A 22,205-nucleotide genomic window follows, 5' to 3' on the forward strand; every position below is an offset into this window, starting at 1 on the left:
TTTATTATTTTCCTTGCACGTGATTGGGTATTCTTTGCAAAGTGAAGCTTCGCCTCATTTACTAAGCTCTGGTGCAATTGCGCTTGCAGAGAGCAACTTTGCAAAGTGCACAGTCTATTTGCCTTTAGTAAATCAACCCCATATGTGTCTTGATATGTTTCTTAATTGCTCGTTTATAAATGGCCTAAGGGTTCTATGTTAGGCCTCCATCGCTGTACATACAACATATGCTGACTGTTTCTTACCGTTTCTTTTTTACTGACTGCACTTCCAAGTGTGAACAAGTTCTGTACCTAAAATCCTTAATAAAGACATTTTGAAATTAAAAACTCCTGTAAATCAGCAGAGAAGTTTCTGTAAGTGGTCGGAGAATCAGAGCGATATTTGATCACATGTCTCCCAATAAGAATGATCATCCCATCAAACTCTATAACCGATGGATCAATGTGGAGACACGTGACGGGGGGAGATGACGTTCACATAAAACATTCTGCGGGTAAGTTATCATCTCTGTGTGGTAACAGAACTTTCCACAGAGAACCTGCGAAAACCGCTGAACTATCTGAGAAAACAACTGACAACCATCTATGGAAAGGAACATCAGAGGAAGGATGGGGGGATGGGATCCTGAGAACATCATATAAACACAACGTGACTTATTGTGACAACGAGTACAAAGAAAAGTGGAGGTGTCGTCTGCAGCAACCAGATGAAGGGTCCAAAAAAAGCAGAAGGAAAACTAGAAGATGAAGAGCTGCTGAAGGCAACAGATCTGTACATTAGATTGTAAGCTCTCCGGAGCAGGGCCCTCCTAACCCGCTAATACTGATTTGTATTGTATCTGTACCAACTCCCTTAACTCTGTATGGTGCTGTGCAAACTCTATAGAAATCCTGCATAATAATCTTTTTGGACTTTCTATAATAGAAATAATAATAATAACAACAAGAACGATAATAACAATAAGAACAAGAAGATGAAGAACAACAAGAACGATAACAATAAGAAGAAGAACAACAAGAACAATAATAACAATAACAATAATAATAGGAAGAACAACAATAACAATGATAACAATAAGAAGGAGAACAACAACAAGAATGATAATAACAATAATAATAGGAAGAAGAAGAACAAGAAAGATAATAACAATAAGTAGAAGAAGAAGATGAAGAACAAGAACAATAACAATAAGAGGAAGAAGAACAACAACAACAAGAACGATAATAACAAAAACAATAATAATATGAAGAACAACAATAACAATGATAACAATAGGAAGGAGAACAACAGCAAGAACGATAATAACAATAATAATAGGAAGAACAAGAACGATAATAACAATAATAATAGGAAGAAAAAGAACAAGAACGATAATAACAATAAGAAGAAGAAGAAAATGAAGAACAAGAACGATAACAATAAGAGGAAGAAGAACAAGAACAAGAACGATAATAACAATAATAAGAAGAAGAAGATGAAGAACAAGAATGATAACAATAAGAGGAAGAAGAAGAACAACAACAAGAACGATAATAACAATAACAATAATAATACGAAGAACAACAATAACAATGATAACAATAAGAAGGAGAACAACAAGAAGAACGATAATAACAATAATAATAGGAAGAATAAGAACGATAATAACAACAATAACAATAATTATAGGAAGAAGAACAGCAACGAGAGCAGCGAGAAGAAGAAGAACAACAACAATGATAACAATAAGAGGAAGAAGAAAGACAACGATAATAACAATAATAATAATAATGATAGGAAGAAGAACAGCAACGATAATACCAATAATAATAACAAGAAGAACAACAACAAGGATAACAATAAGAGGAAGAAGAAGGACAATGATAATAACAATAATAATAATAATGATAGGAAGAAGAACAGCAACGATAATAACAATAAAAAGAAGAATAACAACATCAATGATAACAATAAGAGGAAGAAGAACAGCAACAATGATAATTATAATAATAATAATAATAACAATAATAATAATAATAATATAAAGAAGAACAACAAAAAAAATGATAATAACAATGAACAAAGAGCAACAACAACAACAACAATAACAATAAGAGGAAGAACAACAATGATAATAACAATAAGAAGAAGAAGAACATTAACAACAAGGATAACAATAAGAGGAAGGACAACAACAATGATAACAACAATAATAATAATAAGAAGAAAAACAACAACAATGACAACAATAAGAGTAAAAAGAAGAACAACAACGATAATAACAATAATAATAGGAAGAAGAACAACAATAACAATAATAAGAAGAAAAACAAAAACGATAAAAATAATAATATTAATACGTTTCCATGTTCTGGGGGTGACAATGTCTCCTTCCCCTTGTACCAGAAATATATTCTGTCCCATGCTACTCGGACATTCTCTCCCTCCCTGAAAACCACAATTGAGAGTGTATGAGATGTAAAGAGAGGCGATACAGTTTAAGATAGGAAAGGAAAGGAATGACAGCCATGAGGAGACCCCCACACATTACCACCAATACATCATCAGTACTCAGAACTCATAACGGTCAGAACATTGCAAGACCTAACACTGGCCATAGATGGGGAGAATTTTGAACGACATTTTTTAGGAAAAGAATGTTCTAAGAAATTTGGTTTGCTTTACAATTCATTAGGGGGGTCAAATTGACGTTCGTTTTTGTTTGCAGTGACGGGAAAATTCTAAGGAACGGGATGGAAAATCTTCCTCCAACTAGTACATTTCTAACAGTGAATGTGGTCTTCGTCCGGTAAAGTCCATTCATTCCCAAATCAAATGTTAAAAGCAAACGAAATCTAATCAAAATGTTCTTAGAATTCTCTGAAAAAATTTGTACTAATTTTCCTAAGATTTTTCCTAAGAATTTTCATTCAAACTTTTATCTCTTTATGGCCACTATAAGCCTCCGAGATGATTCCAGACCTTACTTCCGATATGTTCCATGGAATGAAGAGTACGGAGGACGACTGAGCACACTGACTTCAGTCCAAATGTATAAAATAATGTCTCCATGTAGACAGATTCACGTCTAGACTACAACTGTAGAGATGAACTTTTCTTTATTTTTGGTAAAATCCGGTGTATGACAAATTTCATGAGATCATCTTATATCTGTGGGGTTATTTCACTGAAACTGGAGAGTGCAAAATCTGGTGGAGCTCTGCATACAAACCAATCAGCTTCCAGGATTTATTTATTTTTTTGTCAAAGCTTAGTTGAACAAGATGAAGTTAGAAGCTGATTGGTTTCTATGCAGAGCTGCACCAGATTTTGCACTCTACAGTTTTAGTAAATCAATCCCAATGTGTGTGATGCCTTCCTTAGGGTGCCTTGTCTGCTGCAATCGCAGATGCAACTGATACGACTGGTATTGGAAGATTATAATAACTACATACTATGACTTTACTTTATACACTTATATCATTAGTATTATTTTATTATTAGTAATAGTAATACATTAATAGGAGTAGTTTTAGTAGTATAGTAGTAGTGGTAGTATATTATTGTTTTTATTATATTAGTAGTAGTAGTAATATATCAATGTTAGAAGTAGTAAACTAATAGGTGTAGTAGTATCTTATTGTCATTATTATATTAGTAGTAGTAGTAGAATATTAGTAGTAGCAGAATATTGTTGTTTTTATTATATTAGTAGTAGTAGTATATAAGTGGCAGCAGTAGTACTGGTAGTAGTATATTAGTAGTAGTAGTGGTGGTGGTAGTATATTAGTAGTGGTAGTAGCATCATATTACTGTTATTATTATTTTCAGTAAAAGTAGTTTATTAGTAGTATAAATAGTAAAAGTAATATCATTTTTATTATTCTTTTAGTAGTAATATTAGTTGTAGCATATAACTGTTATTATTACATTAGTGGTAGTATTAGTAGAAGTATAATAGTAGTAGTAGTAGTGGTGGTGGTAGTATATTAGTAGTAGTAGTAGTAGCATATTACTGTTATTTCTTATATTATTAGTAGTAGTGGTAGTAGTATTAGATTAGTAGTATTAGTAGTAGCAGTAATATAGTTTTTATTATTATATTAGTAGTAGTAGTAATAGTAGAAGTAGAAGTGGTGGTGGTAGTATATTAGTAGTATAAGTAGTTGGAGTAATATAGTTTGTATTATTATATTAGTAGTAGCATATTACTGTTATTATTACATTAGTGGTAGTAGTAGTAGTAGTAGAAGTATAATAGTAGTAGTAGTGGTGGTGGTAGTATATTAGTAGTATAGCATATTACTGTTATTTCTTATATTATTAGTAGTAGTATATTAGTAGTATAACTAGTAGAAGTAATATAGTTTTTATTATTATATTAGTAGTAGTAGTAATAGTAGAAGTAGAAGTGGTGGTGGTAGTATATAAGTAGTATAAATAGTAGGAGTAATATAGTTTTTATTATTATATTAGTCGTAGTAGTAATAGTAGTGGTAGTAGTAGTAGTATATTAGTAGTATAACTAGTAGAAGTAATATAGTTGTTATTATTATATTAGTAGTAGTAGTAATGGTAGAAGCAGTAGTGGTGGTGGAAGTATATTAGTAGTAGTAGTAGCAGCAGCAGCATATTACTGTTATTATTATTTTTAGTAATAGTAGTATATTAGTAGTATAAATAGTAAAAGTAATATAAATGTTATTATTATTTTAGTAGTAATATTGGTAGTAGCATATTATTGTTATTATGACATTAGTAGTAGTAGTAGTGGTGGTGGTAGTATATTAGTAGTAGTAGTAGTAGTAGAAGTAGTAGTGGTGGTGGTAGTATATTAGTAGTATAAGTAGTAGGAGTTATATCGTTTTGATTATTATATTAGTCGTAGTAGTAATAGTAGAAGTAGTAGTGGTAGTAGTAGTATATTAGTACAGGCATACCCCGCTTTTAAGTACACATTGGGGTTTATTTACTAAAGCTAGAAAGTGCAAAATCAGGCTCACTACTGCATAGAAACCAATGAGCTTCTAACCCCAGCTTGTTCAATTAAGCTTTGGTAATAAAACCTGGAAGCTCATTGGTTTCTATGCAGAAGTGAGCCCGATTTTGCACTTTCTAGCTTTAGTAAATAAACCCCATTGTGTACTTAAAAGTGGGGTATGCCTGTAGTATAACTAGTAGAAGTAATATAGTTGTTATTTTTATATTAGTAGTAGTAGTAATGGTAGAAGCAGTAGTGGTGGTGGTAGTATATTAGTAGTAGTAGTAGCAGCAGCATATTCCTGTTATTATTATTTTTAGTAATAGTAGTATATTAGTAGTATAAATAATAAAAGTAATATAAATGTTATTATTATTTTAGTAGTAATATTAGTAGTAGCATATTATTGTTATTATTACATTAGTAGTAGTAGTGGTGGTGGTGGTAGTATATTAGTAGTAGTAGTAGCATATTACTGTTATTTCTTATATTATTAGTCGTAGTGGTAGTAGTAGTAGAATATTAGTAGTATAAGTAGTAGGAGTAATAAAGTTTTTATTAGTAGTAATAGTAGAAGTAGTAGTAGTAGTAGTAATATCATTTTTATTATTATATTAGAAGTAATAATAATAGTAATACTAGCATATTTTTCTTATTGTTATATTAGTAGTAGCAGTAATATATTAGTAGTAGTATAGTAGTAGTAGAAGTATATTAGTAGTAGTATAGTAGTAGTAGTAGTATAATAGTAGTAGTATAGTAGTAGTAGTAGTATATTAGTAGTAGTATAGTAGTAGTAGTAGTATAGTAGTAGTAGTAGTAGTATATTAGTAGTAGTAGTAGTATATCAGTAGTAGTAGCAGTATATCAGTAGTAGTAGTAGTATTCTATGGTGTCTTACATAGTAGACGTAACCATCCACACCAGTCCTGCATGTTTCCTGTTCTTATCCTAGTCATACAATTATCTCTCATCTCTCTGTATATTTTACATTGTGTCGGAAACTGAAAATAACTGACACACAGAACAGCTGCACCATATTTTGCACTCTCCAGTGTTAGTAAATCTCCCCAGTGGGGTCGTTGTGATGTTTGTAACTCGGGATCCTCTCTATCTGCTGGTCTATGAGATGAATATTTCTATAGAGGGACCTCCATGTCTATAATATAAGGACGGCGGCTTCCCTCCATACAATGACAGTCCTGTATTTGGGGAAGAAATCCTCCTCCCCGCGCAGGACATGTGTTAGACTGATTACATTACCACATCAGGAATCCCCGGTGAGATTCCAAACAGCGATCTGTTATGTTAAGCAGTTCTGGTTATTTTATGACTGGCGGCAGTTCTACAACCCGCTGTGTCACCACAAGAGGCGCCTCCATCGCAGATGACGTCGCGGACGTAGCGGGACGCAGCGCTCCTCATACAGGCACACAGCAGTCTGGAGTCATGAAATCTTCCATATTATTGGAAAACCATTAGAAAGCCTAATAAAAGAATCCAAAGCTCTGATTTTCCACCGGATATTACTCAGCAATGGCCGGACGAGCTTCTATGGTACATTGGGGAGATTTACTGAAGAGTTTTTAAAAAGTGAATTTAGTTTAGTGAAGGAGCTGAGGCTGTGCTGACTTCAATCCTCCCATCACGTGTGAGTACAAATCCTTTCTTCTCCATGTGACCCCAACATCAGAAAAAGCGTCCATGTGACCCCAACATCAGAAAAAGCGTCCATGTGACCCCAACATCAAGAAAAGTGTCCATGTGACCCCAACATCAGGAAAAATGTGCATGTGACCCCAACATCAGGAAAAATGTCCACATGACCCCAACATCAGGAAAAATGTGCATGTGACCCCAACATCAGGAAAAGTGTCCACATGACCCCAACATCAAGAAAAGTGTCCATGTGACCCCCAACATCAGGAAAAATGTCCATGTGACCCCAACATCAGGAAAAATGTCCATGTGACCCCAACATCAAGAAAAGTGTCCATGTGACCCCAACATCAGGAAAAATGTGCATGTGACCCCAACATCAGGAAAATGTCCTTCTGACCCCAACATCAGTAAAAGTGTCCATGTGACCCCAACATCAGGAAAAGCGTCCATGTGACCCCAACATCAGGAAAAGCGTCCATGTGACCCCAACATCAGGAAAAATGTCCTTCTGACCCCAACATCAGTAAAAGTGTCCATGTGACCCCAACATCAGGAAAAGCGTCCATGTGACCCCAACATCATGAAAAATGTCCTTGTGACCCCAACATCAGGAAAAATTTCCACGTGACTCCAATATCAGGAAAAACGTCCATGTGGCTCCAACATCAGGAAAAGTATCCGTGTGACCCCAACATCAGGAAAAGTGTCCATGTGATCCCAACATCAGGAACAGGGGCCATGTGATCCCAGCATCAGGAAAAGTGTCTGTGTGACCCCAACATCAGGAACAGGGGCCATGTGACCCCAACATCAGATAAAGTGTCCATGTGACCCCAACATCAGGAAAAGGGGCCATGTGACCCAAGCATCAGGAAAAGTATCCATATGACCCCAACATCAGGAAAAGTGTCCATGTGACCCCAACATCTGGAAAAGTGTCCATGTGACCCCAACATCAGGAAAATTGTTCATGTGACCCCGGCGTCAGGAAAAGCATCCATGTGACTCCAACATCAAGAAAGGTGCCCATGTGACCCCCAACATCAGGAAACTTGTCCATGTGACCCCAATATCGGGAAACTTGTCCATGTGACCCCAACATCGGGAAAATTATCCGTGTGACCCCAACATCAGGAAAAATGTCCATGTGACCCCAACATCAGGAAAAGTGTCCATCTGACCCCAAAATTAGGAAAAGTGTCCGTGTGACCCCAGCATCAGAATGACTGAATTCATTCGGAATATAAATGGATGAAATGTAATGAATTGATATCAGGAAGAATGTCGGCTCTCTATTTCCGGAATCTCTATAGAATATCCAGCACCCCACAGACGATACAATGTACAGTGCCTTGAAAAAGTATTCATACCCCTTGAAATTTCCCACATTTTGTCATGTTACCACCAAAAAACATAAATGTATTTTATTGGGATTTTATGTGATAGACCAACACAAAGGGGTAGATTTACTAAAACTGGAGCACTCAGAATCTGGTGCAGCTGTGCATGGTAGCCAATCAGCTTCTAACTTCAACTTGTTCAATTAAGCTTTCGCAATAAAACCTGGAAGCTGATTGGTTTCTATTCAGAGTTGCACCAGATTTTGCACTCTTCAGCTTTAGTATATAACCCCCAACGTGTCACATAATTGTGAAGTGGAAGGAAAATGATAAATGGTTTTCAACATTTATTACAAATAAATATATGAAAAGTGTGGGGTGCATTTATATTCAGCCCCCTTTACTCTGATACCCCTAGCTAAAATGTAGTGGAACCAATTGCATTCAGAAGTCACCTAATTAGTAAACAGAGTCCACCTGTGTGTAATTTAATCTCAGTATAAATACAGCTGTTCTGTGAAGCCCTCAGAGGTTTATTAGAGAACCTTAGTGAACAAACAGCATCATGAAGGCCAAGGAACACACCAGACAGGTCAGAGATAAAGTTGTGGAGAAGTATAAAGCAGGGTTAGGTTATAAAAAAAAATATCCCAAGCTTTGAACATCTCACGGAGCTCTGTTCAATCCATCATCCGAAAATGGAAAGAGTATGGGACAACTACAAACCTACCAAGACATGGCCGTCCACCTAAACTGACCGGCCGGGCAAGGAGAGCATTCATCAGAGACGAGCCAAGAGGTCCATGGTAACTCTGGAGGAGCTGCAGAGATCCACAGCTCAGGTGGGAGAATCTGTCCACAGGACAACTATTAGTCGTGCTCTCCACAAATCTGCCCTTTATGGAATAGTGACAAGAAGAAAGCCATAAGAAGTCCTGTTTGTAGTTTGGGAGAAGCCATGTGGGGGACACAGCAAACATGGGGAAGAAGGTGCTCTGGTCAGATGAGACGAAGCTTTTGGCCTAAAAGCAAAACGCTATGTGTGGCAGAAAACTAACACTGCACATCACCTTGAACACACCATCCCCACTGTGAAACATGGTGGTGGCAGCATCATGTTGAGGGGATGCTTTTCTTCAGCAGGGACAGGGAAGCTGGTCAGAGTTGATGGGAAGATGGATGGAGCCAAATACAGGACAATCTTGGAAGAAAACCTTGAGAATGGGGAGGAGGTTCACCTTCCAGCAGGACAACGACCCTAAACATACAGCCAGAGCTACAATGGAATGGTTTAGATTAAAGCATATTCATGTGTTAGAATGGCCCAGTCACAGTCCAGACCTAAGTCCAAATGAGAATCTGTGGCAAGACTTGAGAATTGCTGATCACAGACGCTCTCCATCCAATCTGACAGAGCTTGAGCTATTTTGCAAAGAAGAATGGGCAAAAATGTCCCTCTCTAGATGTGCAAAGCTGGTAGAGACATCCCCAAAAAGACTTGCAGCTGTAATTGCAGTGAAAAAGGGGGTTCTACAAAGTATTGACTCCGGGGGGCGCCATACAAATGCCCCCCACACTTTTCACATATTTATTTGTAAAAAATGTTGAAAACCATTTATCATTTTCCTTCCACTTCACAATTATGAGCCACTTTGTGTTGGTCTATTACATAAAATCCCAATAAAATACATTTAAGTTTTTGGTTGTAACATGACAAAATGTGGAAAATTTCAAGGGGTATGAATACTTTTTCAAGGCACTGTATCTCACAGATCAGGACAACAATCAGATGACATAGAAGTGTAAAGAGGAATGACGACTCATTGAATGACTTCATGGAGGGAATGGTTTGTCGGAGAAGGTGTAAGCATGCATCCAGTGAAGGTTCTGTATTAGTAGTGAAGACATCTTAGGGGGATGTATTGATCACAGAGGTATTGAAGGGATGTTACTGCAGAGGGATCTCTGAGCTTCTCATATTTACTTGTCGAGTCAGAGAGAGAGAAAGGGGAGATATTAGGAATATGGGATCTTCCCAGATCACTTGGGATCTTCCCACTCAGAGATTCACTGGAAAGCCCACATCAAATGGGATCCTCTTGCTTGGAAATCCATTAGAAAGCCCAGATCACTGGGGATCCTTCCACTCAGGGATCAATTAGAAAGCCCAAGATCATAGGGAATCCTCCCGCTTAGAAATCCATCAGAAGGCACAGATCACATGTGATCCTCCCTCTGAAAGATTCACTAGAAAGCCCAGATTGCATGGGATCTTCCCACTGTGAGCTTCACCAAAAAGCTCACATCAAATAGGATCCTCTTGCTTGGAGATCCATTAGAAAGCTCAGATCGCATGGGATCCTCCCTCTCAGAGATTCAACAGAAGGCCCAAGTTGCGGGGGATCCCTCCACTCAGAGATTCACCAGAAAACCCACGTCAAATAGGATCCTCTTGCCTGGAGATCCATTAGAAAGTCCAGATCAAATGGGATCCTCCTGCTTAGAGATCCACCAGAAATTCCAGATCACATAGGATTCCCTTGCTTGGAGATCCATTAGAAAGCCCAGATCACGTGTGATCCTTCCACTTAGGGTTCCATCAGAAATCCCAGATCACATGGGATCCTCCTACTTAGAAATCCATTAGAAAGCCCAGATCACATGGGATCATCCGGTTTAGAAATCCATCAGAAAGCCCAGATAACATGGGATCCTCCCGCTTAGAGATCCATCAGAAAGCTCATATCACATGGGATCCTCCCGTTCAGAAATCCACCCGAAAGCCAATATCACATGGAGATATTAGGAATAAGGGGAAATCCCAGATCACATCAGAGATTCATCAGATAACTTAGAGATCCATCAGAAAGCCCAGATCACATGAGATCCTTTTGCTTGGAGATCCATTAGAAAGCCCAGATCACATGAGATCCTTTTATTTGGAGATCCATTAGAAAGTCCACATCACATGGGATCCTCACACTTAGAGATCCATCAGAAAGCCCAGATCATATGGGATCCTCCTAGTCAGAGATCCATCAGAAAGCCCAGATCACATGAGATCCTTTTGCTTGGAGATCCATTAGAAAGTCCAAATCACATGGGATCCTCACAGAGATCCATCAGAAAGCCCAGATCATATGGGATCCTCCTAGTCAGAGATACATCAGAAAGCCCAGATCACATGAGATCCTTTTGCTTGGAGATCCATTAGAAAGTCCACATCACATGGGATCCTCACACTTAGAGATCCATCAGAAAGCCCAGATCATATGGGATCCTCCTAGTCAGAGATGCACCAGAAAGCCCAGATCACATGGGATCCTCTTGCTTGGAGATCCATTAGAAAGCCCAGACCACATGGGATCCTCCTGCTCAGAGATCCACCAGAAAGCCCAGAACTGTCACTGTCGGCCCGGAGAGAGCAGAGAGTTCTCTTCAGTCATAACTGATAAATTTCTGAGATGCTTTGTACATTGCAAACATGTGCAACTTAATGGAAACCATTCTGTGTACACCAGACCCAGAGACACAACCCCCGACAACCTTACACATGGAGGAGAGAGAGGGAGAGGATACAAGGAGAATATAGGGGATTGGGGGGGTATATAATGTATATAGAGTATAGGGGGCATATATAGTACATAGAGTGTATAATGTATGAGGTATATATGAATTATATAGTGTATATATAGAGGATATAGAGCATATAGAATATGTGGAATATATAGGGTAAATAATGTATGTGGAGCATATATATGGATTAAATAAGTAGGGGAGTATATGATGTATGTGGAGGTTATATAGAGTATGTGGGATATGTGGGACATATGGTGTATATGAAGTATATACTGTATGTTTTATTTAGAAGATATAAGGTATATGGGTATATAGAGTATATAATGAATGTTCAGTATAGATAGAGGATATAGGGTATGGGGGTATATGGAGTATATAGGGAATATAATGTAAATGGAGCATATATGATATATATAGAGAGAGATATGAACTATATAAGGTATGTGGGGTATATAGAGCATATCATATATATGGAGTATAAAGGGTATATATGCAGTATATAGAGAATATAATGTATAGGGAGCATATAGGAATTATATAGAGGATAGGTAGTATAAAATGTATCTGGAATAAGTGTTCATGGGGTATATAGAGTATATGGGGCATATAAAGTACGTAGAGTATATGTTGTTTGTATATAAAGTATATAGAGTATATGGAGTGTATAGGATTAATGGAGTATAAACTGTATATGGGTTATGCAGTATATATATAGTATATAGTGTGCATTGAATATATGAAGTATATAGGTTATATAGCATATATGGACTAAATGGGATATACAGCGTGCATGGAGTATATTGGGTATATATGGGTTATATAGAGTATATGGTGTATATAGTGTATATAAATGATATGGCGTATAAATGGATTATTTTGAGTACATAAATTATATGATGTTGTTAGAGTACATGGGGTATATATATATATTATGGAGTACAAGAGTACAAAGATTACATGGAGCATATAGGGGCGCATGTAGTATGTATTAATTATATATAGTACATGGGGTATATAGAGTACATGTGGAGTATATATGAAGTATATATAGAGTACATGGAGTAAATAGAGTACATAGAGTATACAAAGAGTACATGTGGAGTCCCCCGGCACTCGTTTGTCGCACACCTATGTCTATGTGGAGTATATACAGTATGTAGTATATGTGGAGTATATATGAAGTATATATGGATCCAGCAGGGTTTGTCGCAGACCTACCTGAGGAAGTCCAGCCATCCGTCGCGGATGATCGCCGGGTCCAGCTGGACGGAGAGGAATTTGTCGCTGACGATCCTGATCGGGCTCTTGGTGTTGACATCGAGGAGGATGAGGGTCCTTCCTCTGGATGATGATGGGAGTCCCCTCCTTTCCCCCCCAGGGTGGGCAGAGGTCGGTCCCCGGGACAGGATGAGGAGGAGGAGGATGGGTAGCAGATGAGCGGTGCGGAGGGGGGGCATCGTCCGGGCTCTACACACACACCGACGGTCGGCGGACTCTGATCTCTGGTGGTCGGAGGAGGATTTTGCTGTGTTTTGGTGGAGGGGAAACCCACCCCCTGTCATCGGGCCAAGAGGAGCCCGGCACCGCCCCCCCCGACACATTCCTCCGACATTCGCCGGACTCCTGCTGCTGCTGGTGAAAGGTAAGGTGAATGCGACCAATCAGTGTCATCACCGGCCGACCCCCGTGCGACACATCACAGAAGCCTGCGACACTCACACTGCGACTTTGTGTCAGAGATCAGAGGATGGAACGTCCCATAATAACCCCCCAGCTCTTCTCTGGATTGTCGTCTCTGCATCCGACACCACCCGACCGATGTCACCATTGATTAGTGCGATTGGAATGTCATCTTCATCGTCACCATCATCTTCATTATCATCATTATCCTTCATCATCATCATCACCATCATGCTTTATCATCACCATCATCCTTTATCATCATCCTTTATTAGTATGATCAGAACATTCTCATCATCATCTTCATCATCATCTTCATTATCACCATCATCCTTTTATCATCATCATCCTCATCACCCTTTATTAGTATGATCAGAACATCCTCATCATCATCTTCATTATCATCATCATCCTTTATCACCATCATCATCATCCTTCATCATCATCACTATCACCCTTTATCATCATCCTTTATTAGTATGATCAGAGCATCCTCATCATCATCCTCATCATCATCTTCATTATCATCATCATCCTTTATCATCATCATCATCCTCATCATCCTCATCACTGTTTATTAGTATGATCAGAACATCCTCATCATCATCTTCATTATCATCATCATCCTTTCTCATCAGCATCATCCTTTATCACCATCATCATCATCCTTCATCATCATCATCATCATCATCCTTTATCATCATCATCATCCTTTATCATCATCCTTTCTCCTCCTCATCACCCTTTATTAGTACGATCAGAACACCCTCCTCATCATTATCATCCTCATAATTTATTAGAATGATCAGGGCATCCTCATCATCATCACCATCCTCATCGTCATTGTCATCACCACGCATTATTAGTAAGATTAGAGCTTCCTCATCTTCCTCCTCATCACCATTTATTAGTACGATCAGAACATCATCTTCATCATCATTATCCACATCACCATCATCATTTATTAGTACTATCAAAGCATCCTCATCTTCATCTTCTTAAATCATCATCATTATCATCCTCATCGTCATTGTCATCACCGCCCTTTATTAGTGCGATCAGAGCTTCCTCATCCTCCTCATCACCATTTATTAGAACTATAAGAACATCCCCATCATCTTCATCATCCCCCCTCTATATCTTCATTCTTATGATCATCCTCATCATCATTAATTAGTACCAGCAGAACATCACCTTCATCATTATCATCCTCCTCCTCATCATCACTTTTTTTTATTAGTATACGATCAGATCAGGATATCTCCATCATCATCACCATGCTCCTCATTTTCATTCTCATCATCATCTTCAACTTTCCTCCTCCTCATCATCATCTTCATAATTTATTAATACGATCAGGATCGCTCCATCGTCATCATCATCACCATCATCCTCATTTTTATTCTCATCGTCATCTTCAACCTTCCTCCTCCTCCTCATCATCATCAACCTCCTCATCATCTTTTTCATCATTCTCATCGATTGTTGGTACGATCAGATCAGGATAGCTTCATCATCATCACGATCATCCTCATTTTCATCATCATCTTCAACCCTCCTCATCATCATCTTCATTATCCTCATAATTTATTATTACGATCAGATCAGGATACATCATCATCCTCACCATCACTGGTCTTCATCATTCATCACCCACCTCTTTATTATTATTTATTAGTACGATCAGATCAGGATATCTTCATCATCTTCATCACCATCATCGTGATTTATTAGTACGCTGAGATCTTCCTCCTCCTCATCAACCTCCTCATCATCATCTTCATAATTTATTAATACGATCAGGATAGCTCCATCATCATCATCATCATCACCATCATCCTCATTTTTATTCTCATCGTCATCTTCAACCTTCCTCCTCCTAATCATCATCAACCTCCTCGTCATCTTTTTCATCATTCTCATCGATTATTGGTACGATCAGATCAGGATAGCTTCATCATCATCACCATCATCCTCATTTTCATCATCATCATCTTCAACCCACCTCATCATCATCTTCATTATCCTCATCATTTATTATTACGATCAGATCAGGATATCTTCATCACCATCATGGTGATTTATTAGTACGCCGAGATCTTCCTCCTCCTCGGGATCGATCCATGTATTATACTCTTATATCGGTCGATGGTTTCTCTGGTCGGACGATGGAATGTTTGTGGCTCTGTATATATATAATTCCTGGGAGGAGGACGATATATATAAATATTATAGAAGATCTGTGATTGGATGTGTGTGCACCGATCGGTTGTGTCTGAGATTAAATGAATATGAATAATCCTGTCACCCGACATATATCTATCGATGGGTCGTATGACATAGAATGATCGGCCTCTGGGATTATTCATGTGATCTATACATCTATAGTGATGGCATTGTCGGAAAATCGATCTGATTGGAGGGAAGTGACCGATGTGCTGAGGGATTTCCTGCAGATCTGTTATCACACCGTCCTATAATCAATGGTTTGGATATATTGATCGGACGATGGAGTCAGTCATCAATATAGCGGATAATGATCGCAATCGGTAAAGATCAGATCGCTTTCTTAGATTGTATTGATCTATTGGCATCTATCGGATCATTTGTGGTTAGAAATAAAAGGTAATTCCGCCTTTCTATATTTTTTTTCCCTACATTGATCTATTGATCCAGAGCAACAAAATAATCATAAACGATAATCGATTAAATTGTTGTGCTCCGGTTATGGTGGATCTTTCTGTACATTTCAGTGAACACTGTGAGCACAATATACTGCCAGGCCTGTGAACATCCCATAATGAGTCTGACCCCCTCCAATCATCACCATGGTGACCAGAGAGGATCGAAGACTTCTGATCACACCCATTATCACTACCAATACACCGATATCTAAAAAATCATCCTATAAAATATCACACCGTAGACTTCCATCACCCCAAAAATACATAGACGATCACCCCATATACACAGGGATTGGGGGAGAGAAATACAGACACCATACTCAATAGATCTCCCAGGTTATAGATCAATAGATATCACTTATTATTTATCAATAGATCTCACAGATTAGGGATCAATAGATCTCATAGATTATAGATCAATAGATCTCACTGATTATAGATCAATAGATCTCACAGATTAGGGATCAATAGATCTCATAGATTATAGATCAATAGATCTCACTGATTATAGATCAATAGATCTCACAGATTAGGGATCAATAGATCTCACAGATTATGGATCAATAGATCTCATAGATTATAGATGAATAGATTTCCCAGATTGTTGATCAATAGATCTCACCTATTATAGATCAATAGATCTTATTGATTATAGATCAATATATATCCCCTATTATAGATCAATAGATCTCATTGATTATAGATCAATAGATCTCATTGATTATAGATCAATATATATCACCTATTATAGATCAATAGATCTCATAGATTATAGATGAATAGATTTCCCAGATTATTGATCAATAGATCTCACCTATTATAGATCAATAGATCTCATTGATTATAGATCAATATATATCACCTATTATAGATCAATAGATCTCATAGATTGTAGATGAATAGACATAACAGATTATTGATCAATTGGTCTCATAGATCAATAAATCTCACAGATTATGGATAGATATCACAGATTATGGATCAATAAATCGAATAGATTATAGATCAATAGATATCATCAATAGATATCACAAATCTGCAGAAGGCATATATATGAATCGATCACATGACAGATCATTATTGGGTGAAATGTATAGAATAGGATCAACGATGATCGAATATAGAAGAAGACACAATTTAAATCAAATTTGACAGTTGGTGACGTCACGATAACAGATATACAGTATATTCATATATTTGTGTATTTTAGGAAAGGAGGTCCGGATATCTCTCACATATACCGCAGAGAGGTTGGCCTGCATTGCCCATCAGACAATCCGACAGCCAGATACACCGACAATGACATCCACATCAGCGATCTGTGCGATCTCTATCGTTCTCCGGATGGCGATGCTGAGCGATGAAAATCTGATTGTCTGTAAATAGAGCGATAACTTCTCTGCGGAGGAGGATCAGCCTCAGCACAATAGCGCCCCCTACTGCCAGAGCGCTGTACGTACAGAGCCAGATACTGAACCCCTGAATGAGATAATACTCATGATGATTATAATAATATTAATGAAAGTAATACTTATGATTATATAATAATAACAATAATAATACTGAATATAATAACGATAATACTACTAATAATAATGATAATGTTAATAATAATAAGTAAAAAAAAATAATAATGATAATAGTAATAGAAGAATCTCCTCCACTAATAAAGACCTATCTGAGGTTTAACAACAATGATAATAATAATAATACGAATGATGATAATAATAATAATAATAGCGATGATAATTTTAATAACACTATTTATAATTATAAATATAATAATAGTAATAGAAGAATCTCCTCCGGTAATAAGGACCTGCCTGATGTTTAATAATAATAATACGAATGATGATGATTATGATAATAGTAATAAAAAATGATAATTGTAATAATAATATTATTAATTTAAAAAATGATAATAGTATTAGAAGAATCCCCTCCAGTAATGAGGACCTGTCTAAATGTTTTATAATAAAAATAATAATAATGATAATTTTAATAATAATAATTAAAAACATAATAACAGTAATAGAAGAATCTCCTCCAGTAATGAGGACCTGTCTGATATTATTATTAATAATAATAATAATAATAATAATAATAATAGTTTTAATGATAATAATAATTTTAAAAATAATAATAGTAATAAAAGAATCTCCTCCAGTAATGAGGAGCTGTCTGATATTTTATAATAAGAATAAAAATAATACGAATGATGATAATAATAATAACGATAATTTTAATAATACTATTTATAATTTAAAAATAATAATAGTAATAGAACAACCTCCTCCAGTAATGAGGAGCTGTCTGATATTTTATAATAAGAATACAAATAATATGAATGATGATAATAATAATAACGATAATTTAATGATACTATTCATAACTTAAAAAATAATAATGGTATTAGAAGAATCTCCTCCAGTAATAAGGACCTATCTGAAGAAGAAGAAGAAGAAGAAGAAGAAGAAGAAGAAGAAGAAGAAGAAGAAGAATGATGATGATGATGATGATGATAATAACAATAATGATAATTGTAATAATATTAGTAATTAAAAAAATGATAATAGTAATAGAAGAATCTCCTCCAGCAATGAGTAGGACCTGTCTGATGTTTTATAATAAGAATAATGATAGTAGAGGAATTCCTTCCAGTAATGAGGACCGGTCTGATAATAATAAAGGATAGTATTGGAGGATTGGATAATATTGGAGGACCCCCCAGTAATGGGGACCAGTCTGATAATAATAAAGAATAATGAGGACCAGTCCGATAATAATAAAGGATAATATTGAAGGACCCCCCCCCCCCAGTAATGGGGACCAGTCTGATAATAATAAAGGATAATGAGGACCAGTCCGATAATAATAAAGGATAATATTGAAGGATCCCCCAGTAATGAAGACCGGTCTGATAATAATGTAGGATAGTATTGGAGGAACCCCCAATAATGGGGACCGATTTGATAATAATAAAGGATAATATTGGAAGACCCCCCCAGTAATGAGGACCAGTCTGATATTAATAAAGGATAGTATTGGAGGACCCCCCCAGTAATGGGGACCGGTCTGATAATAAAAAAGGGATAATATTGGAGGACCCCCAGTAATGAGGACCGGTCTGATAATAAATGATAGTATTGGAGGACCCCCCAGTAACGAGGACTGGTCTGATAATAATAAAGGATGGATGATATTGGAGGACCCCCAAGTAATGAGGACCAGTCTGATAATAAAGGATAGTGTTGGATGCCCACCCCCCAATGAGGACTGGTCTGATAATAATAAAGGATAATATTGGAGGACCCCCCAGCAATGAGGACCGGTCTTATAATAATAAAGGATAATATTGGAGGACACCCCAGTAATGGGGACCGGTCTGATAATAATAAAGTATAATACTGGAGGACCCCCCCGCAATGAGGACCGGTCTGATAATAATAAAGGATAATATTGGAGGACACCCCCAGTAATGGGGACCGGTGTGATAATAATAAAAGATAATATTGGAGGACCCCCCAGTAATGAGGACCGGTCTGATGTATAATAATAAATACGAATAAGAAAAAGAAAGTATAATATTGGTGTCGTATAATAATAATACAAATAGAAATGACGAATACAATTAGGATAATAATACTAATAATAAAAATAATAAAACAAATGAAAATAGCAATAATAGTAAAAATAACGATAATGATGATGAGGAGGATAATAATGACAATATTAATTCTTATGATAATTATAATAAAATAGTTTCTCTCTCACATTAAATACAAATAAATGGTTTCCAGGGACAAGAATCTATCTCAATATTTGATCAGAATTTGGTAGAAATATCGGCCGATGGTGGATGAGCTGCATTGTGTGTCACGTCTATATTTCCCCCAATTCCAGTCCTGAGCAGGAAATTCCATTACCCCTCCCCCAGTGTCTGGGACCCCCACAGCTCGCACTCCTCTTAACACTTCCCTGGCCGGCCCTCCGGTTGGTCGGTATCCGGTCGGTGATCCTCAGAATCGGATAGTCTGTAGATGACAGAGATCCCGGAATTGTCGGTATTTATGGAGAAGAGAAATCACACAACTTTTCTGGATTTCCTCTGAGCTGATCGCCCGGTGCCGGCAGAGGAGATTTCCCGTATTTATCCCCCGGATTACATCCACATTGCTGATCAATACCGACTCAGCAACCCAGACATCGGACCATGTATACAGTTATACAATCAGCAGACATCGGACGATGGATAAATCGGGTTTCTTCCTATCTGAGGCCGACAAATCAAACATCGCATCCTATGTCTGTCATCGTTATGTACTAAGGAGCGAAATGACCCCGGAGAAGAGGATTTCCCGGGACTACAATCCCCATCATCCCCCCCGGAGTGCAATATTTGTGTCTGAAATATCAGAGAAATGAAAACTTCTTCCGGAGATCATTATGGATGCCGATCCATTCCCATTATTATTATTATTATTATTATTATTATTATTATTATTATTATTATTATTATTATTATTACTATTATTATCATTATCATTATTATTATTTTCTCTGTTCGGCGTCCGAATTAGTTTTACTTGTCAGCGATAGAAATATATATTATGAGATAATAATGATTACAATGAGGGATGAGATAATATATACAATAATTGTATATCAGGAATACCCCACACACCATCCGAAAAATGATGATCATCTGTAAATTCCGATCAGGATGGATTCCATGGAGATCGGATGTTGGAGTGCTGATAATGATTCTGTTCATCGATTGTACACAAATCTATACATCTCTATACACATCTATATAAATCTATACATCTCTATACAAATGTATACAAATCTATATAAATCTAAACATATCTGTACATATATATATATATATATATATATATATATATATATACAGATATGTTTAGATTATATATATATATATATATATATATATATATATATATATATATATATATATATATATATATACAGATATGTTTAGATTATATATATATATATATATATATATATATATATATATATATATATATATATATATATGTGTGTGTATAGATTTGCATAGATATGTATAGAGATGTATAGATTTCTATAGATGTGCATAGATTTCTATAGAGATGTATAGATTTGTATAGATATGTATAGATGTGTATATATATATATATATATATAACCTATACACATCTATACAAATATATACAAATCTATACACATCTATATATCTCTATACAAATCTATACACATCTATACATATCTATACAAATCTATACATCTCTATAGAAATCTATGCACATCTATAGAAATCTATACATCTCTATACATATCTATGCAAATCTATACACATATATATACACATCTATAAATCTCTATACAAATCTATAAATCTCTATACAAATCTATACATAGCTATACAAATCTGTACAAATCTATACACATCTAAACATATATATATCTATAGAAATCTATACATACTCATATCTACATGTATAAATATCTAAGCATAGATATCTATAAATCTCTATATAAATCCATACAAATCTACACAAATCTATACAAATCTATAAATCTCTATACAAATCTATAAATCTCTATACAAATCTATACATATCTATACAAATCTATACTGTACATCTCTAAACACATCTATACAAATCTATACATCTCTATACAAATCTATACACATCTTTACATCTCTATACATATCTAAACAAGTCTATACACATCTAACATATATATATATACATATCTATACAAATCTATACATATCTACACAGATCTATACACTTCTATACATCTCTATATAAATCTATACATATCTATACAAATCTATACATATCTATACATATCTATACAAATCTATACAAATCTATACACATCTATACACATCTATACATATCTATACAAATCTATACATATCTATACAGATGTGTACATATCTATACAATTCCATACATATCCATATAAATCTATACATATCAATTCAAGTCTATACATACTTTACATCTGTATTTATCTATACATACCTTTACCAATCTATACATACTTTACATACATCTTTATTTCTCTGTACATATCAATACAACTCCATACAGTTCTATACATACTATACATATCTATATAAATTATATAAAAAAGAAAAAAGCAGCGCTGTATGGATAATAGCGATACTCTTCAACAAGTATACAAATGTGCATAAACAAAACTGAGTTCTAAACTAAATAAAATAGATCACAATAAAGTGAATAAATATGAGTGTAAATGAAATAATTCCAGTGTTGT

At 36.0% G+C, this 22,205-nt stretch overlaps 1 protein-coding gene across 1 annotated transcript in view; it reads right to left on the minus strand.

Annotated features, from left to right (window-relative positions):
* The window catches only part of HPSE2 (heparanase 2 (inactive)), a 329,697-nt gene extending 316,655 nt beyond the window's left edge, over nucleotides 1-13,042 (minus strand). The window contains exon 1 of the mRNA XM_073595103.1: nucleotides 12,763-13,042. Within this exon, the coding sequence (XP_073451204.1) occupies nucleotides 12,763-13,001 (239 nt within the window). The 5' untranslated portion in view covers nucleotides 13,002-13,042. The remainder of the gene's footprint in view (nucleotides 1-12,762) is intronic.
* Between the last annotated feature and the right edge of the window lie 9,163 nt (nucleotides 13,043-22,205).

Source organism: Aquarana catesbeiana, linkage group LG08 (assembly GCF_042186555.1).
Source record: "Aquarana catesbeiana isolate 2022-GZ linkage group LG08, ASM4218655v1, whole genome shotgun sequence".
Taxonomy (NCBI): domain Eukaryota; kingdom Metazoa; phylum Chordata; class Amphibia; order Anura; family Ranidae; genus Aquarana; species Aquarana catesbeiana.